Here is a 21,417-nt window from a genome sequence, read left to right as displayed (position 1 = left end):
TGTAATTAGTATCAACCTCATATCTACCACAATTAATTACCGCACCCAGTCATCCAAACGTTTCCAAAACTATAACAGTCTCATCAGAAGCAAAGATGAGTTACAAAAGACAAGCTGCTAACCAAATCAAATCGTATAGAATAGAAAGCGGCTCAGCTGTCTACTCTACTCTACAGTAAGCTGAAATGTGAGCAAACCGATAGCAGGCAAGCAAGCAAGCTCTTGGACAACAAGACCAAATCTTTTGTCCCGTATTCTATATAGGAAAGCAAATCGTGATATTAAAACCACCCAAATCCATCGAGGCGAACCCGCATCTCGCACCCCATGTTCACGGAAAATCTCATCATACTTTCCCTGGCCTTCACCTCTGACATCAACCATATCGGGCTGATCCTTGACAAATTCTGCGTATGGTCATGGCAAGAAGTAAATTTCGCCAAATGTTGGTGTCTTCTTCTACAAAAATATTCGAGCCCAAAGGCGCCGCCTCACCAAGCAATGCCTCGGAAAAGAAAAGCTCAAGCTGGACTCAGATTATCTCGGGAATGTCGACTCAGATTATCTCGGGTGTCAGCACCCAATTTTGGTCCACCGGCTTCAGAGGGGCAGAATCGTCGTTTTTGCCACCCGTGAGGGAAGTATTTCCAATTAACTACTTGAGTATTCACGACTTTTTGAAAATGATATTTTCTTGATTTAACACCAATTTTATAATTTTTCAAAAATAATACTATTTGGGGACGTTTTTGAATTTCGCGTACATCGACGTCAATTTTTAAAATTCGAGACAAAATTCGAGATTGAAAATATTTTCATCGCATAATATCGATCATCAAATTTTTCGGAGCGTGATGGCGGTCTCGAATTATTTTCCGGCGTCCGATCAAGAAGACGAGATTTTAAATTTGTACGCCCGTCGATCTTGAAATTCGAAAAAAAAAAAAAAGTCAAAAGTCAGAGCCGGTCAGAAGTCAGACGACTTCTGACCGTTGCCTGACTTCTCATCATTCTTCCTCCTGTTCTTCTTCTTCCTTGTTCTTCTTTCCTTTCTTTTCTTTTTCTTTCTTTCTTTTTCCTTTTCTCTTTCTGCACCCAGACGGCGATGAACCCGAGCCCGTGACTGCACGGCGTCAGAGGCCTGCCACACGCCAAGCCCTCTGAACACGCCAACGATTTTCGACACGCAACGCCATCTCTCTCTCTCTCTATCTCTCTCGGTTTTTTTTTAGAAAAAAAAAAAACCGGAACTCACGGAAAAAAGGGAAGGACCCTCAGCTCGAACGGGGATCGGCTCTCGGGAGGATGGGCATTATTTTTCACTCTCAGCTCGAGCTTTAAAAGAGGAGCTCGATTTTTCGGAGGGACTCTCTCTCTCTCTCTCTCGGCAGCTCACAGTTCGGCCGGGAGTTCACGAAAAAAATCCCTCAACTCACACGCGGTCTCCCATAGCTCACGGCCCGCAGCTCGATTTTTCGCGGAAACCCGGAGCCCGTTCGGTCCGGACGCTCGCAGCTCCTGATCTCGAACCCCCGCAATTCGGATCCCGGTTCTCACGCCTCCCTCCGCACATTCTCCGGCTTTCCCTCACCTCGGCTCCCTCAGCTCCCCGTTCGGCCCTCAGCTCACCCGAGCTGCCACCCGAGCCGCCCCGAACCGCCTCCCTTCTTCTCCTTCGTTTCATTATTTTTGCTAACCGTTGGCTCCTCCTCTCCGGGCCAGCACAGGTAGCCGCCCAACCGCCCAGCAGCCCAGCCATTCGGTCCGACCCAGCGGTAGCCGTCCAGCCCGGCCCAGCAGCAATCCCGTTCGGCACGGCCCGACCCACCGACGGCCCAGTCCAGCACCCAACAACCCAATCGGCCCAGTCCAAATCTCAAGGGCCCAGTCCGGCCCAATTCTCCCTCAGCAGCCCAACTCCCCGGCGAATTCTTAATTTTTTTAATTTTTTTTATTTACAGAATCACCCCTCAACTTCCCGAACTAGGTAAATCTCCGACTCAGTGGCATGTTTAGGGCTCCGATTCTGAATATTAATGCTTGCTTGGACGAATATGATGTGAAATGAGCGTTATTGGGTCGTGTGGGTGATCGGATTTGTTGCGAACTCGATTTTACGAACTTTTCATTTTGTCTCATTTCAGTCCAGAGGACGCATTTTTATTTTTCTAGATCTGTCCCAAATTTTAAAATTCCTTTCAGCCAAGTCCCAGTCATTTGTACCATTTCCCATTCAGTCCTGGAATTTTTCGAATTTTTCAAGCACTCCAAGGACCTTTTCAAGTTGTTTCAATTTAGTCCCGGGGTCATTTTCGCCTTTTTCAGATCAGCCCTAAATTTTGAATTATTTCGGTTCAAGTCCCGGTCATTTTGATACTTCCAGATCAGTCCTCGAAATTTCCAGAATTTTCTAAAAAATCCGTTCCGGAACTTTTCGTGTCGTTTCAATTCAGTCCTTGGGGCATTTTTATTTACAGATCAGCCCGGACTTTCAGATTCATTCCAAAGGAGTCCTGGGGATATTTTCAGTAATTCTTACACAGTCCCCAATTTTTCAGAATTTTCAAATCAGTCCCCGAAACTTTATCCGAATTTTTAAATCAGTCCCTGTTCTTTTAAAATTATTCAAATAAGTCCCTGGACATTTTTAAGATATCCAACCCCTACTTACTTGGATCCCCGATCGACAACGTGTGTGCCCCGTTTAAATATTTTATCCTTGTAATTATTTTGCATACAACGTGATGATGCGTGCTCTTTGCATGATTTTTGCTCGCATGAGTCAGTGTCGTTTTATCAATTTTCAACATTATGTTTGCGTGTGCTTGTATGTGTTCATCATGACCATGGCGGCACCGATTGTGTAAATTTGCATGTTCGTTGTGCTTGACGTGATAATGTATTCATGATCCGTGCTTAAATACTTTATTCTCGTTTTAATCGAAACCTCACATGAATCGGATTAATCATGCAAACTCGACCTAAAATTAATTTTTAAATCCTAAGGTGGTCGGGAATTAGGATTCGCATCGGACGGTCCATCAATGATCGGCTCGACGGTCTGAAACCCGAATATTTAGAGCATTTGGCAAAACATTAATTAGTTTAATCAATAATTTCACTAACGAGGTAATTGGACGTTCATGCGATTAATTAATTCACTTGGCCCTAATGATTTTGTACAAATTGGTAATAAACCGGTAACACGCGTCGATAGGTTGCAAACATGCGTTGGTGCCCTTTTCAAAACTTGCAAATTTTATCAAAATTGAGACACATGGCTCGATGTGACATGGATGTCCAGGAAGGACTTGCGCGTCTTGACTCGAGGCCTCACCTGATTTCAGGAAACTCAGGTCGGGATGTGGAAGTTCTTCTTAGATCACTTCCGGATAGATTAACCGATCTTTTGGTTTTCTGGGGTTCTTGACAACCTTGGAGGGTCCAGGGGATCGGTTAGCGCCGGTCACAGGCCGAGGCGGCCCGCGCCGCATGATCTCTCTTTTCTGAAAATATTTTCACCTCAAGGGCAAAATCGTCTATTTGCAACTTAGCGACACCCCTAGGGTTAGAATAATAGAAACACTACGGTATTAGGGTAGGGATGGGCTACCTGTCTAGGCGCAGCTTCATCTGCACAGCCCGCTTTATTCGACCGATGAGTTTTTTATTACTCTAGCATAGTCTCGGGTAGTTAGTTCGGGTGGATTGGCTCAAAATACAAATACCGGACTAATTGTATACTTGGCTAAGACAAAATGGGCAATAGTGGGATAAACACTAGGTTCTAGGATGTACAGGCGGAATCAATGTTCGGTAATAACCTGTAACAACCGTAGTGTCACAACATAGAAGAATTCTAAAAGCAACCCACGAACACAAGATTTGACAACAGACGTCATGTACGTCAAGTCCTTGAAAATAATGCCAAATGCGAAATACCTTCCCGAGGCGATCCTTGATCGATTCACACCTTGTACCTAATTTGTTTGTTTTAGGGTAGGATTTGTATGCCAAGATACCCCGGTTAATAATCGGTTAATTCACGTAAATTCGACAATAACAAAATCCCGTTATTTGCTTATTTATGCCCGTTTTGTTACATTATTGCACTTGTTTTGTTATGCGGATCGAGCTCGATCCCTTAGGATGCGACCCATAGGGGATCCAACCCCCCACCGTAGATCACGGGGTCTACCCCCCCTAACACTGAGCGCATCTTAATTTCAATTCCGGTCTTTTCAAACCACACGGTGAGCACGAGTGGAATAATAACCGAACGCGATTCGACCGGGATTCAGTTGCTGTAATTTGTATTTTATTTATTTGAGAGGACAATGTAAGGATTTATGTTGTACATTTATTCATGTAAGAATCCCGGTCGGAGAGTGGACGGTCGGAGTGTTCCTTCGAATTTACGGTGTCAAAACGCGTAAGATGAGCGGAACCTAATTAAGCGGTAATTAAATTAAAATGGCAAGCCTAGACAAGCTAGAGTACCGATAGGGCATGCAAGATATAGGCTCGCATGTAACAGAACCCCCGAATTCGGAACTTCGGGTTTCGCAGACCATATGCCGTAGCAATTAGGTGTACCCCGTACCCCTAGACCCGGGTAACTTGCCGGCCCTCGACCTTCGGGTCGTAAAATGGCAAGTGGCGACTCCTTCTCACGTGCGTCCGTCGCGCGTCCCCGGGAAGGTGGACACTCCCAAGCCGCGTTGCATAGGCGCGCGCACGCGTGCCCCGACGAGATGAAATTCGGGTGCGCACATCGGGAATGTCATGTTTATCAATAAGAATATGAAGACTCCTTCCAACAATCATTGCATTGAACTGAAAACCTGACACCATACCATATTACTTGCTTAATCTTTACTCCTATCTAATTTGTTTAATTTATTGTTTCTTAATCGCTAAACCATTGGTATACAATTGATGGGCCCATTTTTCCCAACAAGTTGGCAGGAGCTTAGTGACATCCCCGAATGCTTCTTGCCTTGCCAGATGCATTTTCAGCAAAGAAAAAGTATCATCTAAACTAAGGACCAGTTTCGACAAGTTTTCTGAGTTTCATTATTACCTAATTCATGTCTTCACCTGTGAAGATTGAATGGCTCAAGTTCAAGCTCGGAAACATATGGGAATCCTTGTCTCGCTGATTCTCAGGACTTTGAAGTAAAGGAAGTCGGGGCCTGTCTCTGTCTCATTCATCGCACAGAACTTCACAAATATGTTTCGTGCTTGCGACACTTCCTTTTCTTCTTTCCTTTAAATTTTAATCGCAACATATTTTCTCGTGATGCAGTTGTGGGCGTTTGTGTATGCTTCCAAGTATGAGGAGGTGCTTGCTTTAAGCCGAACAGAGGAACCTGGGATTTGCCGATGGTAGACTTATTAACACTACTGACGATCTTCCTTATAGAAAGCTAAAAGTTAATGCTTTCTTCACGTCTTCCTTTACCAAGCAAAGAAAGTGGCAAATTTCTGCCCTTTTGGGGAATGTTCGAATTTCCGCATAAACGTGTATATATGCCTCTGTATATAGAAAGAAGTTCTTATGATGCCTACGCGGTTTCCACCCAATTTTGCTATAGAAAAGAGTTCTTATGCCTCTGCAATGAATTGGGCTACTGACTAAAAGCATCTATTGCTGTTTGGAGAATTCTTACATTCCTTTTCTCAGTCTCTTGGAACGATCAGATCAACTTGATTCTTTAAAATTATAAAAAAGGAAAAGTTGATCGCTGATCAAATGAAGCTGGGAAAGGCTGTCAAATGGACAGGATAAGCGTCCCTTGTTCACTTTAGAAGTATCTTATTTTCAGGCCATGTCGGACTTAGAAACAGAAGTTAGAAAAACAGAGAGAGGAATTGAGGCAAGAGGAAGGGTGGCAAGCAAATTTTTTAACTTATGTTACAAGAAGACTAATCTCGGGATTATTGAACAAAAAGAAAAGATCATGCAGAATTTTGATTCAGTTGCTCCACGTCAGTTGATGATGCTTCTACGTGCGTAGTGATCTCCGAATGTAATTGTATCAAGTACATTAATTAGGAAAAGGCGTTCCAACGATTGTCTAAATCACGGTTCAAAATCGCATATCAACTATGAAATTTAGCACGTGGAAATAATTTCTACAAGGAACCAATATTAGTTGATTCAGGTGAGTTCCACGCCTGTATTCGCAAGTAAAATCTTGAATTGGAATCTTGTGAAAGATAATTCATGATAGCGAGAGGGTTGCCTTCCAAAGAAAACTAGGAGGGCATTTAGTATGAGGTAATCTGTGTAGATTATTGGAAATCTAATTTTAAATTCCCTGGTCCCACTAAATTACTAGGTGTAGTTGAACCAAATAACTGGTAATCTGCATGTTGATGGGAAACCACATTATCACTTATCTAGCAATTCACATTACCACTAGCAGGAAGTGTTTAACTACATTCCCACTCAGATAGTAATCTTTTTTTTTAACAAAAAAAAGCCCTCGTAACCCATAAATAAAATTTTAATATTTGTTGAGGGGGCATTTTCTTCTTTGCATAGGAGGGGTAATTTCGTAACCTCTGCATCAATTTTCACAAACCAAATTTAAGAATTGTAGTTGTTATTTCCTCTATTGCATCTAACCAAACAAGTAAGTTCATATGTAATCTTAATTCCATTACATATTAATTCACATTACATACTTATTTCATTAATGGCTTATTCCATTACAGTGAAACCAATGTAGCATAAAAGAACATTATCTATTATAGATATTTAATTGACTCTCCGGGCTTATACAATGAGAGGCCACCATTCGTTCGATGAGAGCTTGCCACATATGATTTTATACTACTTTCTTGGCTCTTGATTGAGCGTTTCTTTATTCATCTTTTTTAATACAATAACCTATATATAAATACACAAAAAAAACAAATGATGAATTTAATAATTGTAAAAAAGAAATGAATTAATTTGACCCCACAAACCCCGCATTAGTGTTTCCATTCACGGAAATACAAGAATAATAAAAATACTGAACATAATTGGCACACAGATAAGTTCAATATAAAAAAATCTTTAGAAGGAAATTCTGAAATATTCAAATACAATGGTTTTTTTTATAAATTTTTAGTTTTAGCAAATTTTGTTTCATTAATTCCTCACTTTCTCGGCATGTATGTACTAAAACAGTTATTCTACTTTATAATTATGTGATAGACTTATGATTAATATTGAAAATATAATATATTCTATTTATATTAGATGTTTTACAACATGTTTTTTTGGGCCAATACTAAATGGTTGAATAAGTCATAAAATGTAAATTTCTTAATTATTTCCTCAAATTGTTGAGGAATATTTTAATCAATATATATATATGTAATATTGTTATCTATCGTAAATTAAGGTTTTGACTTAGTTACATTTATTAATTCTGACTCCTCAATGAAAGCTCTTCTTTAATTCGTTCAATGCCATTGATACGAATACAAAAAATTAGGCATTTTGAATCCATACCATTGATAGGAATACATAAAATTTTACAAATATTACATTCCATTAAGTAATATACACTATATAAACTAAAATTAATATGCCATAGTTGCCGTCTCTTAGTTATTTCTCCTGATAATGCTCAACCTAATTTCTCCATAAACATTAATAGGAAAGCATGGTACAAGAATTGATTAGAAATACAATAAAATAAATATATATATATATACATAATTATCGAAATACAAAAAATTTATATACATGGTCAGATGGACCGTTGTGGTCCATCTTCAAATAATATTCCCAAATTCAGGGGTCCTTTTTCAAATAATATTCATAAATTCAATTTTAAAATATTTAAAGACAGAGAATTACAAACACTCTCACAACTTGCTAATTACAGGACTCCATCATCAATAATGCAAATTTCATGATCCCATCATCAAGAATACATTTATCAATATAATTTATAAAAATATCTACTAAAAATATGTCAAGTCATCATTCCATTGCATATCTAATATAAATCGCACAGGCTATCTTTATAGGCCGGACATTGGAGCGCAAGCAAATGGTGAAGTATTTGTGTCGGAAGGATATACAAATTGGAAGAAAAAAGAAAAATTCAATGAGCATGTTGGAGGTTTGAATAGTGCCCATAACAAAACTTGGAGAAGATGCGAAGATTTGATGAATCAACGATAACATATCCAATTTGCTTTTAAGAAGCAATCAGAACAAGCACGTAAAGATTATCGGCTTCGTCTGACTGCTTCACTTGACTGCATCCGTTTTCTTCTATCTCAAGGCTTGGCATTTCGTGGCCACAATGAAACAGAAGAATCGCATAATCAAGGCAACTTTCTGCAACTCCTCTATTTTCTTGCTAGTCACAGCGATGCTATAAAAAACGTTGTCTTGAATAATGCTCCAGGAAATATGAAAATGATATCCCTAGATATTCAGAAGGATCTTATCCGTGCTAGCGCTATGGAGACCACTAATGCTATTCTCCATGAGCTAGGGGATGAATTCTTTGGTATTTTACTTGATGAATCTCGTGATGTTTCAATCAAGGAATAAATGGCGGTTGTTCTAAGATTTGTCAATTCAGAAGGGTTTGTTGTTGAGCGTTTTCTTGGCATTGTTCATGTTAGTGACACCATCGCTTCCTCACTAAAAGCGGCTATTCAACTTCTTTTTTTGAAGCATAATTTGAGCTTATCTAAAGTGCGGGGGCAAGGCTATGATGGGGCAAGTAACATGCGAGGGGAATTTAATGGACTCAAAACTTTGATCATGCAAGAGAATTCTTCTGCTTATTATGTTCATTGTTTTGCTCATCAACTTCAACTAGCTCTTGTTGCCGTGGCAAAAAAAAACTGCAAGTTGCTGCATTTTTCAACTCAATAGCTAGTATAACTACTCTTGTTGGAACTTCATGCAAGCGTAGAGATCTTCTTCGAGAGAAGCAACAAAAAGAGTCTTGGAAGCATTTGAAATTGGTGAATTCTCGATGGGTAAGGGTTCAAATCAAGAGAGAAGTCTTCAAAGAGGAGGTGATACACGTTGGGGATCTCATTATAGGTCATTGATAAGTTTGATTGTCATGTTCTCATCGGTTATGGAAGTTCTTCAAATCATTGAGAAAGATGGCTCAACTGCAGATCAAAGAGGTGAAACATTTTCCTTATTGAGTGTTATGCCAACTTTTGAATTTGTGTTCATCTTGCACATGATGAAAACTATTTTGGGAATCACGAATGAGTTGTCTCTAGCATTGGAAAGGAAAGAGTAAGATATTGTGAATGCTATGGTTTTGATTGAAGTGGCAAAACAACGTTTGCAAGATATGCGGGATGAAGGATGGGACTCTTTGATGAGTGAAGTATCTATATTTTCTGACAGAAATGACATTGATATCATAAATATGAATGAAATGTATGTGGCTCCAGGACGATCGCAGCGGAAAGGTGAAGCCTTGACAAACTTGAGTTATTTTCGGTTTGAGCTTTTTAATAGTGTGATCGATTGGCAACTTCAAGAACTCAACAGTTGCTTCAATGAGGTGAACACAAATTTGCTTCTTTGCGTGGCTTGCTTAAGCCCAAATGATTCTTTTGCCTCTTTTGATAAGTCAAAATTGACTCAACTTGCTCGCTTTTATCCTTCGGAGTTTTCTGAGATTGATATTCAGTTGCTTGACAATTAACTTGAGACTTACATTCTTGATATGAGATCTCATGAAGAGTTCTTAAACCTAGAAAGTATCGAAGATCTTTCTCAGAAGTTGGTTGCCACAAGAAGGTATTTTGTCTATCCACTGGTTTACTTACTTATGAAGTTGGCGTTGATATTACCAGTTGCTACTGCATCGGTGCAGAGAATTTTTTCAGCGATGAAAATTGTAAAGAACCACCTCCGTAATAAGATGGGAAACTCTTGGATGAACGATTGTTTGGTTACTTATATTGATAAAGATATTTTTTATAATATTGACAATGAAAGAATCTTGAATAGCTTTCAGGTTATGAGACCTCGAAAGAAACATTTGTAATTATTTAGTTTTTAATTCAATGAACTTCATATATCTCTATTGTTAATATACATTTGATATAATTTCATAGATACGTCTATTTTCGTTTTATATTTTGCCCCCCTGAGATAAATCCCTGGCTTCGCCCCTGCGCACAGCTCACCCAAAAAATATTTCTCATAAAAAACTAAATATAAAAATGCAAAGGTAGTATAACATTAAAACAAGTGCAATAATAGCATGTAACACATATCACTGGAGAACAACATAACCAATTATTCACTTGCCATATTAGTTTAGTGCCAGATGTTATCAATAGATTTAATATAAATTGAAAATGTGGAGAGTATTTAATCCACAAAGACCAACATTAGAAAAAAAAAATCGCTCTATTTTCCCCCAGTTTTGATCAAAGTTTGCTTAGGACAAGCTATTTCCATAGCTCGTCCTAGGTGAAAATCATCCACAACTATTTTATCTTAGAGTTCTCCCTATTAAATCTTTCTTGTTTTCAAGAAAAGCCTCCGCCTGATGAGCAATGAGATGGACGAGCAAGCAGATGAGCAAGCAAATCAAAAGTCAACAAAGTCAAATGATTTGGGTGGCAAAATGAACGAAGACGACAAAGGTTTGGACACATAATTTATTTTTATTATACATATATATAAACACATACTATGAGAGTATTTTGGTAAAAAAAAAAAAGTTTCCCGACGGTAATATTCTTTTTACATTGTATGGTTACATTTTGAGTAATTTAAAAAGTCACAATCCACAGGTGCGTTTGGTTTCAGAGTTAAAGTAACGTTGATTTTAATTGTGAAAAATGACAAATGATTGTGTAGTGTATTGAATTAAAGTTAAAGTTAAAGTTAAAATTTTTTACTTGGAAAATGTGTATTTTTGTTGTGTAGTGTGTTGAGTTAAAATTAAAGTTAAAATTTTGTGATTTTAACTGCGAAACCAAACGGAATATACATGTCTAGAAATCTGAATTTTCAGTAATCTTGAATTGTAATGTACCAAACCCGACTAAATTTTTCACTTATTTTTTTGAGGTTATTATCACATATATTATATGGTTTCATCGGATTTTTAAATCTATCTTATATTTTAAAAATTATTCAAAATATTTCATGATTTACATTTGGCTCAAAATCTATTTCACCGTCAATTTATCCATTAATGAAATATAAGTAGGATTCAAATTTATCAAATAATTTTAATTTTTATCTCAAATTTATCTCATGATTTTAATTTTTTTTTCAAATTTATCTCGGGTAAATGACCACAGTTGCAAGAATGGATCAACTTGCATTCCACGTCAGCAACACCGTTAAATATTGTCGAAAGATATAACGGCGGGATGAATTTAGAATCAAATGTAAATTATGATATATTTTTTTATAATTTTTAAAGTAGATTTGAGAATACGGTAAAATCAGTGGATATATAGCGTAATTTTCTACTTTTTTTTTTTTCACAGTGGACGGAATGACTTGTGAAATGGGTTTTGCTTGTTAATGTCCATTTCCGTTGAAGGTTCTTTGGCGCCGTTCGGCGATTAAAAATGGATGGCTTCTTCTTCTTCTTCCCTCTTTCTCTTCTTCCACTCTGATTGCAAAAGTAATAGACATTGAAAATTCACCAAACCAGGTTCGGCGGAAGAGAAGGGTCTGCGGGTTCTGGTGGACCGACCGGCCGCCGATCAGGAGCTGACAATGGCACCGCCGGCCGCCACCAAATCGAAGCGGCCGGTGAAGAATCGAGGCACTGGTGGCAACAGCAGGGTGTGGATTTACTCGCTTCTGCTCACTCTCCAGTACGGCGCGCAGCCCCTCGTCTCCAAGCGATGCGTCAGGTCAGTTTCGATTGATCTCACCCAAAGTTGATTTGATTCGCCATCCGAGTCCTCTCAGCAAAAATCTTTCTTGCCAGTGACCGTTCGATTTGATGCGGAGCTTGTAGTCTTTCTGATGGGGTCTGAATTCTATAGATAGAATTGTTCCATTGCAGCCCCGTACGCTTGTATTTGACCTTCGGATGTTGAATTGCAAGACCTCATTCGGGAAAATCTTGATCTTCAGCCGTTGCCAATCCTTAGAAATTTTTGCTCTTAGTCATCAATTTTGCCATCGCCAGATTGAATTTTCACGGACTATCTCCCAATGTGCCCTCTTCCAGAGTTCATGAGCACTTGTCTGTTGACATCTTATGCCGAGTGTTATTTCCATAAGACTTGCATTAGGTCCATTGTCCAAATAATTGCTTGTTATTCTTTGTTTGGAACGGTTCAGTTAATAGATCTTAGTCGGGTTTTACACAAGTTTGTAACTTTTCTGATAAGATTTAATTGTTCAACTTAATGACTCGCAAAGGACTTACTGAGTTCAACACTGTCACGCAGGCGAGAAGTGATTGTAACGACATTGGTCTTGGCTTGTGAATTAGCAAAGGTATTATATTTCTTGACGAGCTCTCTCGATAAACTTATGCTCGGAACCTATTGCCATCAGTCTTGTTTATTTTGAGATACATGAATTTGAGTGAGAAAAATTGCTCCTTTCATTTTGGCAATTCAGGTTGTTTTTGCTCTATTTTTCATGGCGAAAGAAGGTAGTCTGCAGAAACTGCTTCAAGAGTGGACCTTGGTCGGTTCACTGGTTGCATCGGGGCTTCCTGCTGCTATATATGCTCTTCAGAATAGCTTGCTGCAGATTTCCTACAAGAATCTCGATTCTCTCACGTTCTCTTTGTTGAACCAGACAAAGATTATTTTCACTGCTTTGTTCACTTATATCATCTTGAGGTATGGTTTTGAGTCGCATTCTTGTCACGTTTCCTATATCCATGAAATTCTGTTTCACCTCTTCAAACTTCCCTTGGATCACTACCAACCAAAGCCAGATTGGACTTACGCTGGCTAAATCCGGTCTTGCTGGTAGTGCTTAACGGAGAAAAAAAGATCGTTTATGCAAAGGAAAGAAAATCCGACAATGCTCCTATAGGAAGTGTTTTGTATTCTGGCATCTAGTCCTGCACGTAGATATCATGTCCAGAGACTTCCCTAGGTCTTCTGGTGTTCATTAAAATTTGAGTGAACAATGGTAAATAGGTTATAATTTGCAATAACTTGGGTGTTCTGTAATTTAGCATCTTTATTGAGTGTGACTCGGGATGTTTTTTGGTTTATATATCTCATTTAAAGAAAAGAGAAAGGAAAAAGACATTGGAGAACATATACCAGTTTCTAGATGTTGAATATCACCTACTGATGGCATGTATAATTAAACTTAGTTAATGTAGATGTGCAGGCGATTTTTGACGTTCTATATATTGGGTTGAATCTATAGGCAGAAGCAATCAATTCAGCAAATAGGAGCCCTCTTTTTGTTGATTGTTGCAGCAGTTCTTCTGAGCATTGGCGAAGGCTCTGGCAAAGGTTCTGCCAGCAGTGACCCTGAACAAATTTTGTTCTATGGAATCATTCCTGTTCTGGTGGCTTCTGTACTCTCGGGTCTTGCTTCCTCTCTATGTCAGTGGGCTGCTCAGGTAGAATAAAAACAACAACCTCCCTATCTCATTACGAATTTTCTGTAATCTGTATCCTAAACATTTTACAGTTCTCTTTCCTGCTAATGTTATCTCTTTACAGGTTAAGAAACACTCCTCATACTTGATGACTGTGGAGATGTCTCTTGTCGGGAGCCTGTGTATGTTGGCAAGTACCTTTAAGTCTCCTGATGGAGAAACAATTAGAAAGTACGGATTTTTCTATGGTTGGACTCCTTTGACTTTGGTGAGTATCTAAATATTTCCATAGTTTCTTTTGGAGATACATAAAAAAAAAATCAGACCCTTTTACACATTCGGGGTGATTTGAATGCCCTGTTATTGGTATGATAGTTGATAGATTGTTTTTCAAGACTTATGTTTGACTTTCTCTTACAAGCAAAATCTTCGGTGGAAGGGTAAATATGCTAACATAACAAAAGCTACCTCAGATAGTTCTTTGCCACTTCTAGTTGCACCTTATTCTCTACCAAAATAACTGACTAATAATGTGGTTTTCTTATTCAGATACCCGTTATATCCAATGCACTTGGGGGTATTCTTGTTGGCCTTGTTACAAGTTATGCTGGCGGAGTTCGCAAGGCAAGGCTCTCTCTCTCTCTGCCCCCTTCTGGAATTTGTTACATTATCTTTTGAGAAATTCCGTGCTGCCTGAAAGATCAAAACAATCTGCCCTCTGTTCTGAGATTTAGTTATCACTTTGCCCTTTTCTTGTATTTTTACTTGGCCTCTTACTTTTTCAGTCAATTTCAAATTCATCTATGTGGTGGGATTCAAGCTACCTTCGTGCTTCTCATATTCCCTTTCCTTTCAGTGCTTGTACCAATAATTTCTTCCAAATGCTCGCAGGGTTTCGTTATTGTTTCGTCACTGATTGTCACTGCTCTGCTGCAATTCATTTTCGAAGGGAAGCCGCCCTCGCTGTACTGTGTTGTGGCACTTCCTCTTGTCATCAGCAGCATCTCAATGTACCAAAAGTATCCTTACCGATTCAAAGAGAGGGAAGCTTAAGCTGCAAAAGACCTCGCCTTGAAGGGATTCATCCGGTTTTTCTATTGATTATATTGATCCTTCTCTTGTTCAGTCAATTAGACATCCCAGTCTCCTAGATCATCCAACGGCAGACGGGGATAGATTCTTTTCAGAGCTGTAATCTTCCACTACACCTAGAAGTAGGAAGGAATAGAAGGAATTCCCAAGTTCCAATAGGATATTATTGCTGAAATACAGTTGAATTGACAGTGCATGCGATTTCCCAGTTCTTTGCAGAAATATCATGGTAACTCCGATTTGCCTCCTGAGGCTCAGTCTTTGTGAATCTCCGCGTTAACACCTGATATCCTTCATAATTAATTTCTTGATCTGAACGAATCATGAGGTAATATGTGTGTATCCGTCGTATATTTGTGTATGCACATGAGCTGATATGATGAACCATTCAATTCCTATCCACATGGATGCATGTGAGGAACGATTGCAGGGTTGAATTGGTTATTTTGTCTTCATAGCTATACCATCTTTATATTTTTCCAACTGGATGTGCCTCTAAGAGCGGCTTTGTTCTCTCAGCATTTGTCTGGTAAAACAGCATGTCTTTAGCACCCATCGCACTCATTCCATCTTTGACATATCACGAAGCCACTCCAAATCATAGTTTCACATACGAAACCTCGAGTTCTGATTTCTCCGGATAATCAAAGGTTTAAATAAGAGGGACATGGACACCATTTATTGTAACAAAACAACTAGCCATCTGTGAAATCTGGGCAAGGAACATGTTGCATGCAAAATATAGTTCAAGATAGCTTCTGAGTTTCACATGATTGGAGGATTTTTTGTTACAATGCTGAAAGACTGGTCTAGTGATGGAATCAAGGTTGTTAGAATGGAGATTCTACCTAGAATCGGTTGAAAAAAAATAGCATATATATATATATATATACACACCAAATCTATATATATATAGATGGATTCTTTATTTTTATATATATATATATGTACACTTACATACCATACTATCTAATCATGTGGAAAATCTTCTTTTTTTTTTAATTGTGAATAAAGAAAGAGAAATGGATTTTAAAATATTTCATTGTAAAACTTTTTGGGTTGAACACGTGGCTAATTAAAGAGCCCTCCTTAGGCTTAACGTATATATAGATAGATTCTGAGGCTTTTGGGGTTGAAAGCGACGATTTTTGATGACACTCTCTCTCTCTCTCTCTCTCTCTCTCGCTCTCTCGCTCTCTCAAGTAAGGAGGTCGGCCCAAATTTGAGTTCAGGAAGGGTCAAGGAGAGATGGAGAAGAAGAATAAGTGTGAGCTTAGGGAGAAGCTTCGATTGTACAATTCAATGACGAAGCAGAAGGAAGTGCTGAAGCCGTTAGTGGAGGGCAAGATCCGCCTGTATGTCTGTGGGGTCACTGCCTACGACTTCAGCCATCTCGGCCACGCTCGGGCCTCTGTCGCATTCGACGTCCTCTACAGGTAGGTCCCTTTTCTTTTTAATTTTTAAATTTTTGATAATAATTTAAAAGGGTTTTATTTATTTATGATTGATTGCGGTTGGTAATGTACTGCGGATATTGATTGGTAGGCTGCTTGCATATGATCCAATTTTTGGCTTAGGAAATTAGGTTGTGTGTGTGTGTGTGATGCGAAGGTGTTTTGGAAGTTTATGATCTGATAGATGGAATCTGTAATTTAACTAGTCATCCTTTAATTTCTGGATATTTGCTTGCATGGCACTGTGTGACGTGCACAGATAGTTTAATGGTAGTTGGTATATATGATATTGATGTAGGTACCTTCTACACTTGGAGTATGATGTTACTTACGTCCGCAACTTCACCGATATCGATGACAAGGTAGAGTAGAGCCCTTCTCAAAGTTATTGTTCTGAACTCTTTTATTTATTTGATGCTAGAGGAATTCATGTGTTTTAAGTTTTGATAAATAAACATGTACGCAGATAATTGACCGAGCCAATGCAATGAGGGTGGACCCCTTGTCTCTAAGTGACCGATTTTGCCGAGCATACAATGAGGACATGGCTGATCTCCAGTGCCTTCCTCCCAACCTCCAGCCCCGAGTTTCCGACCACATGGAACAGATCAAGGCCATGATTCAGCAGATTATTGACAATGACATTGCCTATAAAGTGGATGGCGGTGATGTGTTCTTCTCTGTCGATAGGAGCCCGAACTACGGGCAGTTCTCCCGGCAGGACCTGGACAATCATAGGGCCGGGGAGCGTGTCGCAGAAGACCCTCGGAAACTGAACCAAGCAGATTTTGCTTTATGGAAGGTACGTAACACCGATCGTTCCCCCTCAGAGCCCCCCGAGGACAAACAAACACTAGAGAGCCCTTGCAGTTTGCTTTGTTTATGTAGGCCTGTGATGTTGGGTTTTTGTCGTTATTTGTTATAACCATGTTTTGTGTTTTTCCTTGCTCCCCCCAGGCTGCAAAGCCTGGTGAGCCAATCAGTTGGGAGAGCCCATGGGGGCCAGGCAGGCCCGGGTGGCACATAGAGTGCAGTGCAATGAGTGCCCATCACCTTTCCCACAAGTTTGATATCCATGGTGGAGGAATTGACTTGATCTTCCCGCACCATGAGAATGAGATAGCCCAGAGCCGTGCTGCGTGCGCAGAGGCCAGGATTAGTTGCTGGATGCACAACGGTCTCTTCACCATAAACAATCAGAAAATGTCAAAATCTGACCGGAATTTCATCCAGATTCGTTACGTGAGTGAATCGACTTCTTTTCCATGTTTGTTGATTTGATTGATATAGCATACCCTAATCTTTTACGTTATCTTGCCTTGTAGATTACTGAGAGATACCATCCGTTGGCTGTGAGACACTTCCTGATAAGTGCGCATTATCGATCTCATCTTAACTATTCCCCATTGCAGTTGGAAGGCTCTTCCGATGCTGTTTACTACATATATCAGGTCATCCACTAAATTTGAGATAAAATTTATCGACATCTAATAATCAAGCACTTAAGTAGATATATAAATACATACGTACATTCATATGTATATGTATATATATTGTAAGTAATGTAATGAGCATGATCATCTCGATTTCTTGACTTGTTTCCTGATAAAATAAAGCCCGTGCTTTGGCATTGTGTTAAGTGGGTCCGCTTTGCTTAAAGCTTTTACACGTCTTTCTCCATCGGCAGACGTGAAAGACTCTGAAGATGCTTTGTCGACTTTCAAACAAGAAATAGAAAGCACCGAGCAACCGAACGACGAGACTGGGAAACTGCTCCCTGCAGCTCAGGAGTGCACAAGCAAGCTCTGGAGAGAATTCTATTCCAAAATGTCTGATGACCTTAGTACTGCTCATATACTCAGTGGGGCGTTTCAAGATGCCTTGAAGTTCCTGAACAGCAACTTGAACACCCTTAAGAAGCACAAGCAGAGGCAGCGGCAATTCGCTGTAGTAGCTCAGTCCTTGTCTGAGATCAAGACACAAATTAAGGAGGTCCTTGGAATTCTGGGGTTGCTCGTGCTCCCGGTCCAGCCTCTCACTTATGAACGGGTAACTCATCGTTTTATCTGCAACTCTTCCGGTTTCAATGTTCTGTTTTATCCACTGGGAGACCTCTTATGATCCAAAATTCACCTTCTTAATCACGCAGACAATCCTTTCTTCCCTGATATATTTCCTAATCTCATCCCCTGAGATAATAATTAAACACACAAGATATTTCCATGATTAAACAGAATCAATGAAAACCAGGAAAAAAAAAGTTTCCCAGTATCATAAATTTCATTTATCCTGTCGAAACAAAGGAAATGAGTAAAGGAAGCCTCTTGGTTACAGTTATGGAAAGCAGTTCTTACGGTCCAAAAATACATATATACACAAGTAAAATCTCCCAATATATATTCCCTGTTTCCCTTGTCATAAATATAGGCAGGAGAATTTTCAAAATCCCAGGGGAGCAAGCAAGCTTCCTGGTTCTATTGCAATGAAAGGTAAAAATTGACTGTTTTCTTCTCTGGTTATGATGTGATCTGGCAGGTTCTGGAGGAGTTGAAGCAGAAGGCACTGAGGAGAGCAGACTTGCAACAAGCTGACGTTGAAAGGCTTATTCGGGAGAGAGCTCTAGCAAGGAAAAATAAGGAATTTGCAAAGAGTGATCAGATAAGGGCCAGTCTGATGGCAAAGGGGATTGCGCTCATGGACTTGGGAGAGAATACTGATTGGAGGCCCTGCGTCGCCACACCCCTCGCCTAGGAACCAAACAACCAAGAATTGCCCATGGAGAGTGTCTGCACTGTTGCAGTTCGTATTCCAGATCTCGCCTTTAGTAGTATCAAAAACTCATTTTAGTTAGTAATAGATCTTTTACACTTGGGATTCTTTCATACCTTAGGAAGCATCCAGTTTTACGGGCCAATCATCTTCTTCGGTTGTGTCAAGTTTCCAGTGAATGTGACTGTTTTCTGGCAAAGAATTCATCTCTTTGGTGTACACAGACGTCATTCATAGAGTAGATTTGAGGAAAGTGTGAGTTCTGCATTTTGGGAGATCAAGTTCTCATGTGCTGGCAATGAATGTGTCGTGTAGATGCTCTTCGGGGCATCCTATTCCAACCCTCCCGGAAGGTAGGAATGACGAATGTCCTTCTACTCATTCACCTATCATAGGAGGCCATCACTTTGTATTACAAACTCTGGTCTTGCTCCGGGAGCTACTCCGGAAGACTGGAAACACATCTTTACAGGTGCAGTGTACCTCCGTTGCGAGGTTAGTTATTTGTCTTCAGTTCTACTGCCACAGAATATCAAGTTAGCAATAGGAACAAACTTGATGGCAGGGAAGAGTAAAAGCTGGACAGAATCTGATGATTTAAAATGTGGTGGAGGAATGCCAACGCCCGTGGCGCCAATCGGTACTCCATGTGAAGTCTGGAAAATCGGCGATGAGTTACTACAGTTTAGGCTTGTCTTTTAAGACAAAAAAGAGATGAAATGTCGTAGATGGACACACAGATCTAGTAGCAGTTGTCGAACTTGCTGCATATTTGATTTTTAATTGCGTATGTATATAATGCGATGCGACGGAGTTAGTTATTATTATTTTTATTTGTTTTAGGACTTAGTAGGAGTGCCTTCCTATTGCCGCAGCCACATTCAGGATTTTTTGGATTTAAATAACGTATTGGGTCTTATTTCTCTTCAGCATATGCGAAAATGAGTCATTGAAGACACTAGAGGTATAATTTTTTAGCCACGTTTTCACTGCCTTGGAATGAGTTATAAATGAAATCTTTGTTCTTGATTGAAGGTTGCATGCAGGGAACTTAGAAGCAGCGAGGCTCCTCGATGCAGTCCTAAAGACGGGGTACCAAATGGGTAAAATACTAGAGACATCAGATGCACGTGCAATGCATTCCCTCCCTCATCAAATTTGAGGTTTTCTTTTGAAGTTCATTAACTGTAAACTGTTGTCAAGTTAAGAAATTTTTTTACTATATATACTAACAAACGGTTTTCCACAAAACCATTTATTAACATATTTCATATTATGTATGAATATATACTAATACATATACTTATTTTGATGTTAATATTTATCTATGAAATATTAATTTTTATTTTTAAAAAATTTGAGATTATTAAATAATATCTATGCATATAATAAAATCTTCTCATTTATTCGAAATACATTGTGTTGTATAGATTATACAAATTAAAGAAATCAAGAAATTGAATTTTATGATGAGATATATAAAAAATATATTTTTCATAAAAATAATTTCGAAAATAGAAAATTCAAAAATCTAGAAAATTCGATATATGTCTATAAAATATTATCTTATCTATTTTTAAAAAATAGGTATCTATAAAACAATATAATTCATATATATTTTTTCTTATTATATATACTAAACGTTGTCCACATAACCATATATTAAATTATATATATATATATATTATGTATGAATATGTAATAATATATACTTATTTTGATATTAATATTTATGTGAGGGAATATTCTTTTTTTTTGAAAAATTCAAGATTATTAAATAATATATAGATTATAAAATTAAAAAAATTCAAGAAATCTTTTTAAAAATATTTTTTTATTAAAAATAATTTCGAAAATTAAAAAATTTTAAAAAAACAAGAAAGTTCTATTCAGAAAATTCATATTGCACTCAACGGATATCACCGTATTATCCAAAAGATTTTATGATATTTTCAGTTTTATTAAATGAAATATTATTTGAGAAGATTTTGTTTCTAATTTTATAATTAAATATAATTTAAAATTTTTAAAAACTCAAAAAATAAAAAAAATCATTAAGAAACGGAGCATTCTAAGGCCATCTGGGATGAAATATTAACTTTCATATTAAAAAATTCAAGATTATTAAATAATATATAAATTATAAAAATTAGAGAAATCAAGAAAACATATTTTTTGATGAGATATCTTTTAAAAATTATTTTTTATTAAAAATAATTTCTATAATTTGAAAAAAAAACTTAGAAAGTCCATTTAGAAAATTCATATTGCCTTAATTGAATATCACCGTAATATCCAAAAGATTTTATGGAATTGTCGGTTTTTAAGTGGAATATTATTTCAGAAGATTTTATTACTAATTTTATAATCAAATATAATTTAAAATTTTAAAAACTCAAAAGTTTGAAAAAATTCTATTCAGAAACGGAATGTTCTGAGGCTATCTGGCCGAACCCACCTCATACATTGCTTTCACACGTGTGTATATATATATATATATATATATAGACTAGTGATACCTGCACATTGCGTGGCAATCCGTTATCGAT

At 38.2% G+C, this 21,417-nt stretch overlaps 2 protein-coding genes across 2 annotated transcripts; both read left to right on the top strand.

The window, feature by feature from the left end:
* Window positions 1-11,505: 11,505 nt before the first annotated feature.
* On the top strand, window positions 11,506-14,913 carry LOC116201988 (UDP-N-acetylglucosamine transporter ROCK1). The gene is made up of 7 exons (XM_031533486.1): window positions 11,506-11,883; window positions 12,430-12,478; window positions 12,605-12,831; window positions 13,376-13,574; window positions 13,678-13,821; window positions 14,103-14,177; window positions 14,445-14,913. Exons 1-7 carry the CDS (start codon window positions 11,744-11,746, stop codon window positions 14,604-14,606), a joined length of 996 nt encoding a protein of 331 aa, XP_031389346.1. The 5' UTR covers window positions 11,506-11,743; the 3' UTR covers window positions 14,607-14,913.
* Window positions 14,914-15,796: 883 nt separating this feature from the next.
* LOC116199152 (cysteine--tRNA ligase 2, cytoplasmic-like) lies at window positions 15,797-19,707 on the top strand. Its single transcript, XM_031529441.1, has 7 exons — window positions 15,797-16,081; window positions 16,398-16,461; window positions 16,566-16,901; window positions 17,057-17,341; window positions 17,425-17,559; window positions 17,795-18,148; window positions 18,635-19,707. The coding sequence occupies exons 1-7, from the start codon at window positions 15,894-15,896 to the stop codon at window positions 18,848-18,850; spliced, it is 1,578 nt and encodes a 525-aa protein (XP_031385301.1). The 5' UTR covers window positions 15,797-15,893; the 3' UTR covers window positions 18,851-19,707.
* The last annotated feature ends 1,710 nt before the right edge of the window (window positions 19,708-21,417 follow it).

Source organism: Punica granatum, chromosome 3, assembly GCF_007655135.1.
Source record: "Punica granatum isolate Tunisia-2019 chromosome 3, ASM765513v2, whole genome shotgun sequence".
Classification (NCBI taxonomy): domain Eukaryota; kingdom Viridiplantae; phylum Streptophyta; class Magnoliopsida; order Myrtales; family Lythraceae; genus Punica; species Punica granatum.
This window is presented reverse-complemented; position numbering and strand designations above follow the sequence as displayed.

Excerpts from the sequence above, each read along its gene's own strand:
- LOC116201988 (XM_031533486.1), top strand. The coding sequence starts at position 11,744 with ATGGCACCGCCGGCCGCCACCAAATCGAAGCGGCCGGTGAAGAATCGA. Across the intron at positions 11,884-12,429 it reads GTCTCCAAGCGATGCGTCAG|GCGAGAAGTGATTGTAACGA; the intron begins GTCAGTTTCGAT and ends ACTGTCACGCAG. Across the intron at positions 12,479-12,604 it reads TGGCTTGTGAATTAGCAAAG|GTTGTTTTTGCTCTATTTTT; the intron begins GTATTATATTTC and ends TTGGCAATTCAG.
- LOC116199152 (XM_031529441.1), top strand. The coding sequence starts at position 15,894 with ATGGAGAAGAAGAATAAGTGTGAGCTTAGGGAGAAGCTTCGATTGTAC. Across the intron at positions 16,902-17,056 it reads CAGATTTTGCTTTATGGAAG|GCTGCAAAGCCTGGTGAGCC; the intron begins GTACGTAACACC and ends TGCTCCCCCCAG. Across the intron at positions 17,560-17,794 it reads ACATATATCAGGTCATCCAC|GACTCTGAAGATGCTTTGTC; the intron begins TAAATTTGAGAT and ends GCAGACGTGAAA.